This window comes from Montipora capricornis, chromosome 9, assembly GCF_036669925.1.
Source record: "Montipora capricornis isolate CH-2021 chromosome 9, ASM3666992v2, whole genome shotgun sequence".
NCBI lineage: Eukaryota > Metazoa > Cnidaria > Anthozoa > Scleractinia > Acroporidae > Montipora > Montipora capricornis.
The window spans coordinates 47,811,906-47,821,162 of NC_090891.1; the positions used below are offsets into that span (position 1 = coordinate 47,811,906).

Genomic DNA, 9,257 nt, shown 5'->3' on the forward strand with positions numbered 1-9,257 from the left:
TGACAGTAACTCACCCAAGACTTGGAATCCACTTGTACAGATTCTTCTCTACGTATGTTACATTGCTGGCTTCCACCAATGGAGATTCGTGCTTCTTGGGGTACAGATGTTTACCCTTTTCGTCGGAAAAAAATACTATTCCATAGCTTGTTTTGCACCGATTACAACAAAGCATCACTTTCGTTGCCGGCAGAGGACCTGTTATCCCGTAAACTATTGCTTTAGAAGGCATATTATTCATTGCCAGGGCGTTATCACAATGCAGGCATGACTCCACTGGTGGCACAATGAATCTGTTGTAGTGATAGCTGCCTTCACCCGTGAGTTCCCATAAAGAATCGTCGAGCTCAAATTTGAATGATGCGCAAAACACTGAGCAGTATCGTTCCATTATACGGGCATAAATCTGAACTTCAGCCTCTGACAACTTGACACCGTTTTTTTCAAGGATTTGTTTTGCAATGGAAAAGCGAAGAGGTATTGTACTTCCTCTGGGGATGACACTAACGGTAATGGGGATATGATCTAAGGCCATTTTCAAAAGCACAACTCCTCGAAACGTTAATTTTGAAGAGAGCAAAAGCAAAGCCTGATCCTCTGTGATAACCAAGTTATCTACAATAATAGATTGTATGTCGATAGCATGTAAAAAAGAAAAGGCAGCATGTAACTCGTCCTGGGCATTGTTTCTTTGATCAATACGTTGCTGAACTGCATCTGGCGTAAAGGCTGCCGCGAGTCGTCGCTTCTTCATTTCCTCAGCGCTTTAGGCTTTTAAGAAAAAGACAAATGGTTGATGCGCAGTAGCGTAGCGTTACATACAAATCGTTTGTTGAACCAGGTCAGACTATTCTACGGGGTTGGTCACGTTAGATACACTCAGTCGTTTAAAGTGCATTTCATCTCCAAACATTTCGATCTCGGGAAGTAGGGTTGCGCCGATGCATGCATAATTGATAGTTCAACGTTTCTATCTGTATCTCTTCTTTTCATTACGTTATTACGCTTTACGATGGACATTTTTCACGCCAGATATTTTCCGCAGTTATTACGCTATTACGCCAAGTATTGTAGTAAAAATGTTCCGTTCCATCTGTTCCGATTCGCAATCTTTATGTTCTTTCTTTGTGTGTGTCATTACGATATTACGCTATTACGATGGACATTTTAACGTGCTATTATTGGAGCTTGGTCAAGCTGGAAAGTTTTTGCCCGTTATTACGCTATTACGCCAACATTGTGTAATACTAGGAGTATTCCATTCCATGTTGGTTCAACGTCGCAATCTTTGGTTATGTTGTTCATTACGTAATTACGCTAATAGAACGGACACTTCACAGAGTTAATGTAGGGGCTTGGTTAGCTGGAATTTTTAGGCGCAGTTATTCAGTTATTACGCTATTACGCCAACAATTTAGCAGGGATGTTTCATTCCATGGTTTTTCAACGCCGCTTTCTTAATTTCAGTTTCTCATTACGTTATTACGCTATTACGATGAACCACTTTGAGTATATGTATGGTCTTGGCACTTTTCATGATAGTTGTTACGCTATTACGCCGTAAATATTTTGTGTAAGGATTTTCCATTCCGTGTTTGTTCAACGTTGCAATCTTAGTTTTTCATTACGTTATTACGTTATTATGATGAACATCTTACAGGGATGTTTCAACGCCGCTTTCTTAATTTCAGTTTAATAGTTTCTTATTACGTTATTACGCTATTACGATGAACCACTTTCACAGTATATGTACGGTCTTGGTCAAGCTCGACACTTTCATGATAGTTGTTACGCTATTACGCCGTAAATATTTTGTGTAAGGATTTTCCATTCCGTGTTTCTTCAACGTTGCAATCTTACTTTTTCATTACGTTATTACGCTGTTATGATGAACATCTTACAGAGTAAATGTACGGGTTTTGTCAAGCTCGATATTTTTCACATTACACAACTACGCCAATATGTGATTGTTCAACAGCACATTACTACGCTATTACGATAGACATTTTAAGCCGGGAAAGCAAAAGGACAGACATGTACCGCTGTTCGTACATTTGGTACATTTCATGGATCGAAGAGACGTTTAAAAACTCACGACATTGAAGACTCCGTAAAGCAAAGGAAGGAAAATCCCATTGCTGCCCTTTCCGTTGTCTCCCACCCCTCCCTAAACAAGTGGCTGATAAAAAAAAAATGCAAGTGAAAAGAAACAAAAAAGGGTATTACGCAGTTGCGAAGTGAAGAAAAGAAACAAAACGGTATTACGCTGTTACGAAGTAATAAGCAAAAAACGAAAAAACAGCAAACCTAAAACAGGCAACATATGCACTCCTTGGAGTCAATGGGTTAACGATCTTGTTATTAAAGCTTGAGTAACAACAACTTCTACTTGATAAATGAAAATTACCTATAACATGTGAGTAATGAAAACAGCCCTGGGCCCAGTTGTTCGAAAGCCGATTAACTTAATCCAGGATTAGCGTAAATTTTTGTTTCTTGTTTTCAGCTTTTTGGTGAAAATTTATTTTGCTTATTTTTGTTTTTTTGAGATTGATTCCTTCTAATGTAAAGTTTTGCCGAATATCAGCGTTGAACAGCACTTGGGAGTAGAGAGTTAAACTCCCTGGTTATTTTTTAATCTGGGATTAGCGTTAATCGGCTTTTGAACTACCGGCCCTGGTGTAAACATACTCAAGGTGGCAGTGCATTCATTGACAATTATGGCTGCATAAAAACGTCTTTGAGAATGCCACAGAACAACGGTCTTATTGGGTAAAAATAATGGCAGTGCCCTTCTCCAGCTCATGGGTTAGTTATTACACATTTTTTCACTATCTTCCACAAATAGACAATGGAGAGTTGGATTTAAAGAAGAATTTTGTAGAGAATATCAGCATGTTACTTTTCTCTCTCCAAGTGATCACCCATTTTAAACTAGGCAGTTTAATTCTCAGAGAACTCATGCACATTTTATTCATGCAATCATGGAAAGAGTTGGAAATTATATTTATATGTTGATAATAATAATAATCATAATAATAATAATAATAATAATGATGATGATAAATAATTATAACTATATTTAAGTGTCAGTGGATTTAGCACTAGAGCACTAATCGCGGACACTTGTGAAATTAACTCAAATAATTTATTATTAAATTTTTATAAAAACATTTTGTTCCAACTAGCCCAAGCTCATACCTCACCAAGTTGTACTATTTTTGCTGTGGTAGTAGTAAAGTTTATTTGCCTAACAACCCTAATTTCTATTTTCAGCTTGTCCCTGTCAGATGCGATGCTTGTCGGCAGAATTTTTGTTTAAAACACAGACATGAGCAAGATCACAACTGCTCTGCTATCGTGCCAGGTTCAAGAGTCGGAAGGTTGGTGAATTTGCAACTAAGTAGCCAACTGATAATTTTACTGACTTTGTGAGCTGTGATGACTACAGCTACCATCCAGGTAGGTTAGGTTAAACCACATCAAAATAAAAAATATATAATTATTTTACAGCTTGTATTATAATCTTTACCTGTGACCATTAGCACCATCTTTTGTGCAGTTCAGGCCAAGCTCTTGCTTGCTGGTGGCAGACATAATTTTTATGAAATAGCATGAATTAATTACTAAGTTGCCCTACTGATTTCTGGTACTTTCTACTTATACTTTTAAATTTCTTATTCTTTGCAGCAAAACAAGAGCTTCTGTTAAGGCGGGGTATGTTTATATTGTTTAATTGCTATCATTGTTTATTGAAAACAAAGAACCATTATAATCAGCTATCACTCCACTAGTGGCACCCATATGATATTTGACTGACTTGATTGTTTTTCCTGGAATACTCAAGTTTTTCTCTTCTGTCAAAATTGACTCCCACAGGTGTATTTACATTTGGCTGAAGTGCTTAGCGCAGCATCATGTATGCACCTTATAGCAGCTGTCTGAGATGCTGAAATAATTAATTTCTATAATTTTGGCTTGATCTCAAACAGTTGCACCCTTCGCAATTCAGTTTTTCAGACTGCAAGAAAGGGTGACTTTGTAGCCGCAGGTTGTTTTCTGGGGCCAGTTAAGGGCACTTCCAGTCTCATTTATTGGCCAGGTTGCCAAACATACAATAATAATAATAATAATACTAATAATAATAATTTTTAGTATAAATAGACAGGTGATTATACAAAATCGCGCGCTCTCATTGGCTCGCTATCTCGGATTTTCTTATCAGCCGATAATCACCTCGACGGACAAAATGGTTGCCAGTAGTCGTTTTGCCACTGTAAGTGAAGATGATTTTCATGTTGAAATGTTTTTTTTTCCTCTTTTTTGAAATAATCACCTGTGTATTCATACATGTACTAAAACAATTATTCGCCTCAGGCTCAGTGATTATCAGTGAATATTCACCGAGACGAATATTCACCGATAATCACTTCGCCTTCGGCAAGTAATTATTGTTAAATATAGCATCTTTTCCCTGTGGCCCAAAAACGCTTTACAGGGGACAGGTTGAAATTATCATATACAATATACTCATTAAAAATATCAAATTACATTATTACCACTATTGCAACTACAGAAATAAAACAAATGAAAAGTAATACCACTTTGGTACTATTATCTTAAAATAGTCAACTCAAATTCAGGCTCGTGAAATCCATGTCAGCTGTAAGCCTGTAAAAATAAATGTCTCTTAAACTTCTGTTTAAAAGTTTCCATTGGTGGCAAATCTTTTATTGACTGTAGAATTTACTGTAGAATGGCTAATTTTTTAGTTTTCTTTCATTTGTTAAAAGGAAAATTTTTATATTTAATCATTGTATACTGTGTAACTGTGACAGGGGCCATGGAGTATGTTTAAAAGTGGGAGGGCTACATGTAGGTCTTGGTATATGTTTGAGTATTGTAAATTACTACTGTGTAAAGTCTTTGATCAAGCCACAAGACACTGTAAGAAAAAGTGGGGAGCTATAGCCTCCCCCCCCCCCCTATTTGTGGCCCCTGTGAGAGAATCATGCTCTTTTTCATTTTTTAAAAACGTTCTTTTATTTCTCAAAAGAGAGGCAGCAGCTGCAAGAGCAGTAAAGGCTTCATCATCAAAAGGGCAAACCAAGCCTCAACAGACTGCTTTATCATCTATAGGAAGAGATTTAGACAGGTCTAGGAGAGAGCGGCAACAGCAGTCCCACACTCCTCAACCTATGCCTCAATCAGCAATGGTGCGTCTTCTTGACTTAAATTGGGTGTTGTCTCCAAAAGCAAGTAGTTTGAGTGGTTATGAATAATAATTATATTATTATTTGCTCTTTAGAGTGAAGATGAAGCCCTAGCACTTGCTATACAAGCATCTCTTCAAGACCAATCCAGGGACAAGCTTCCCAGTCCTCCACAGACATCACAGGAAGAGGAGGACCAGGCTCTAGCAAGGGCCCTGGCAGAATCAGAACAAATGGAACAGGAAAGAAGGCTGAAACAGGTATGAAGTGTAGGCATTTGCATAGAGTTGTTTAATTAATTTATAAGTTTTTGCATCCAGATTAACTTGTGCAGGCTAGCATGTAACTAAATGCAAAACGTTTTTATCATATACAGCAACTCAACCCCCAAATTTTACATTACACCATCTCGATTTACTTTTACTGTTTACAAATTATCTCATCTTCTTTATTTTACATGTACCTTAAATGTTTGCAACCTCCAAATTTTACTTTATGTGCTTCATAAGTTACCTACATGTACATCAACAAGTTAGCAAACTTAGTACCGGTAGTTGTTTACCCACAACTGGGTTTTAAGAGGCATACACTGAAGTTGTATTCTTGCTTTTCACTCACATGATCAACAGCCATGTTTTCAACAGAAACATTTGTATAATAATAGAGTTCAATTCCCAGAGGATTGGTTGAGGACACCAACATGGCTGCTGTTTCCTTGTTTGGGGATACCAAGCAAACTGAGTTGGATTATTATACCAGTACTCAATAACCCATTGATACCTCAAAATATTAATGCACAAGGATGCCCCCCAGATGACGAAAAAAATCGTCTGGCAATTATGTATTGAACCTATCTAATATTTTCCTTCTTGGCTTAATTTCAGGAGAAGCAAGAAAAGAAATCAGACTGTTGTGTCACATAACAATAAAATAATACTTGATCGAGCTGAGAGAAAATAAATAATAATTTGTTCGTTGAATAATATTATTAATATTATATTCTATTGTATTTGGCAATTTTTTTTCTCATGGTACATTGACTAGTTAGGAAAATTTTGCATATAAAATGGACGACTTACTAAATTTACATTGACAAAATTTAACAATGCTGAAAATTTATTCCTATCAAACATGACAATGTAATGGATATAATATTTTACAGATATTGTTGACATTCAATTCTGTACAGTAAAGTGTGTGGGGGAGCAGCTAGGTGAAATCACAGCAAAACTGTCTCAAAAAGCTGATTCTGCAGAATCTGTTCCTATCTCTTTTCTTGTTCAGGCCATGTTCCTCTTTCACCATTTCATCCCCAACAATAATTTGTGTTATCCAAACTGAGTGCTTGATCTAATGGTTTCACTCATTTTCTGGAGAATGGATCAGACCAAACCTTCATATCTGGAACAAAAATTAATGACAACATTAGTGACATCTTTCAGATGTCTCTTTCAATAAATACAATCATACATAATTTATGTATGTGACTTTTCTGCAAAAAAAGGGTCTATCACTGGACAAGGGAGATCTATATTGTGAACAAATTATGCAACAACGGAAGGAGCTGGATTCCTCTCCTTCTCCCCTGACATTACCAGTCATTAAAACTGCAAACTTACTTCCTGGTTGTATCTGTTCTTGTTTGATGTTTTTCCTTGTTTCCTTTTGAATTCCCTCTGAAAAAAAAAAGTTCCCAACTATTAAAAAATTAAAGTTCCTGTTTTGACTTTTTACAATAATTATAGACCCATCAAGCTGAAATTTATACCATCCCACCCTCCCTTGACACCACTACCTTACCCTAGCATTCTGCGGCTTAACTACAGAATACAGGGCCATTTATTTCCATGTCATTGAATAACAAAAGCTCCCATTGATGTGTGTCTTGTTCTACAACAGCTTCTAGCTAATTTGCATGTGCTGGCCCTGTGTGGCCCTGTAAATCTGTAGTTGCTCCCATTCTGCTTACCCACAGAGAGGCTTAGTTTTTCAAAGAATGGGGAATTCTTTGCATATCTTTGCCACACGAGGATATTCCATATACTGGGCTAAAATGGTGTAAGACGGAAACCGGTCGTTTCGCCCCCAGTTGATATGCGGGTGCATCCATGGCATTCTCTCATGGAGTATACCGTATTTACCCGTGTATTATGGCCTCAAAAGAAGCTCCAAAAATCGCCCTCGACTTATACATGGGTCAAAGATTTTGAGCCAAGTTCCCGCTAAGTAATTTATTCAAAATTAACATAATAATTAATGTTTTTTGGGCATAACGAACGCAGTGGACAAAAGCGGACAAAATACTTCAAACTGAATGTAAGCAATTCCAGTTGAAATGAAAAAGGATTTGTCCAAATCTAAATGTTGAAGATACTCACAAGCACAAATATGAAATAGACACTGGAAATTTTAGTTTTCCAAAGGCGGAAAGCTCTAAGAGGCATTCAAATTAACGCGATCGTTCACCGGCTTAGTAACCTGGCGCAATACCTCGTGTTTGCGTGCAAGCATTGTCACTCATGTTGCGTGAAAACGCTGGTTGTTTTTTATTTATTATACAAACCTGGTTGATTTAAAGGCTTTTGCAAACTTTGTATTGTTTGGTTTATGAGTTTTGTTTTGTTTGTCATGTGAGAAATTATAAGTCAAGGCCAATTAAACCTTGCACATTTTCGCATCGTTCGCAAGTTATTTTCGAAGATTGACTCCTGCTTCTGTGATGTTGTGCTTATCCCCTAAAGCCCTTCATCGTTGAACAACGAAACAGGTTAGTTTGAGCTTTACATGTTCGATTTTCTGAGAACTTTTTCGAAACTCAAGGACAAAATGCCCGCACATACAACAACTGCTGAACCACTATTAACTACTGGTATTAAGCGATTGAGTCCCTGATTTTTTTGTGTATCCAAATTTACATAAATCGAAGATTACAAGATTATTCTCCAAAAAAAATTTAACAAAGAAATTAAGAAATTGCTTATTTTGCAATCAAAAATGCGGGGTTGACTTATACACGAGATCGACTTATACACGGGTAAATATGGTATACCCATTTTAATGAAAAGAGTAAGCACTCATTTCAATGATTAGGTCGATCGTCTAAGCACTGATTTTAGTGATGAAAAGTTAGGGCTATGGTTGGTTAACTATCATATGAGGGTCGTCAGAATACTAAGGGGCTTGCTTTTTTTGCCATCAAAAATGGGGGGTCGACTTATACACGAGTAAATACGGTATACCCATTTTAATGAAAAGAGTAAGCACTCATTTCAATGATTAGGTCGATCGTCTAAGCACTGATTTTAGTGATGAAAAGTTAGGGCTATGGTTGGTTTACTATCATATGAGGGTTGTCAGAATACTGAGGGGCACGTGGTACAAAATCCGCCATGCTGGAGGGCAAGCTCATTATTATTCTCGCACGAGGACATTAAAACAAAGAGGTGTGAACCAGTCAAGCCTAACTTGACTTTGCTTTAGTGGCCCGGTGGGAGGATGATAATGACCTTGCCCTCCAGCATGGCGGATTTTGTACCATGTGATCGTTAGTTGCAAAAGGCCTATTCCCCAAGACAACCCGGAGGACGCCCGACGCACGGAAGAGCATAATCTGCATTCTTTTTTATCATTGATGAGCCACATGTGACAGCTCCTGGCCTTCCATGTCATTCGTGAGAAAAGAGATAAGGCCCATTCCCAAATAAACATGAGGACCAAAAACTAAAACTGAAACTTCAAGGAATATTCACTAGCTTATTATTCCAGACCTATAAAGTAGTACGTAGCAGTAGGAAACGTGAAGCTCCAACACTTACTGTAGAATTCTGGATGCAACTTCGGATAAACCACAATAGGATATAAGGCTGCAAGGGTAAGAGCTGTGAATCCAGCGATAAAAACCCCAGTTCTAACTTTTGCAGACATTCCTGAAACCGATCGAAACCACTTTCTTTCTAAACGAACGCCATTTTGTTTTTTTGTTTAGCCTGAATATGAGGTCCTTTGAGTCAGCGCTTTCTTCTTTTGATCATGTGACTTAGGATT

At 37.4% G+C, this 9,257-nt stretch overlaps 2 protein-coding genes and 1 long non-coding RNA gene across 3 annotated transcripts in view; 1 reads left to right on the forward strand and 2 right to left on the reverse strand.

The window, feature by feature from the left end:
* The window catches only part of LOC138015957 (uncharacterized), a 14,127-nt gene extending 13,302 nt beyond the window's left edge, over nt 1-825 (reverse strand). The window contains exon 1 of the mRNA XM_068863104.1: nt 15-825. Within this exon, the coding sequence (XP_068719205.1) occupies nt 15-754 (740 nt within the window). The 5' untranslated portion in view covers nt 755-825. The remainder of the gene's footprint in view (nt 1-14) is intronic.
* Nucleotides 1-5,479, forward strand: part of LOC138017688 (AN1-type zinc finger protein 2A-like) — a 26,067-nt gene extending 20,588 nt beyond the window's left edge. Inside the window, exons 7-10 of the mRNA XM_068864705.1 lie at nt 3,277-3,383; nt 3,691-3,717; nt 5,057-5,216; nt 5,309-5,479. Of these exons, the coding sequence (XP_068720806.1) occupies nt 3,277-3,383; nt 3,691-3,717; nt 5,057-5,216; nt 5,309-5,479 (465 nt within the window). The remainder of the gene's footprint in view (nt 1-3,276; nt 3,384-3,690; nt 3,718-5,056; nt 5,217-5,308) is intronic.
* A 1-nt stretch (nt 5,480) lies between these two features.
* LOC138015493 (uncharacterized) lies at nt 5,481-9,201 on the reverse strand. Its single transcript, XR_011125570.1, has 3 exons — nt 9,029-9,201; nt 6,833-6,889; nt 5,481-6,614 (listed from the first exon to the last, which is right to left on the reverse strand). It is a non-coding gene; the product is annotated as an uncharacterized lncRNA (long non-coding RNA).
* Between the last annotated feature and the right edge of the window lie 56 nt (nt 9,202-9,257).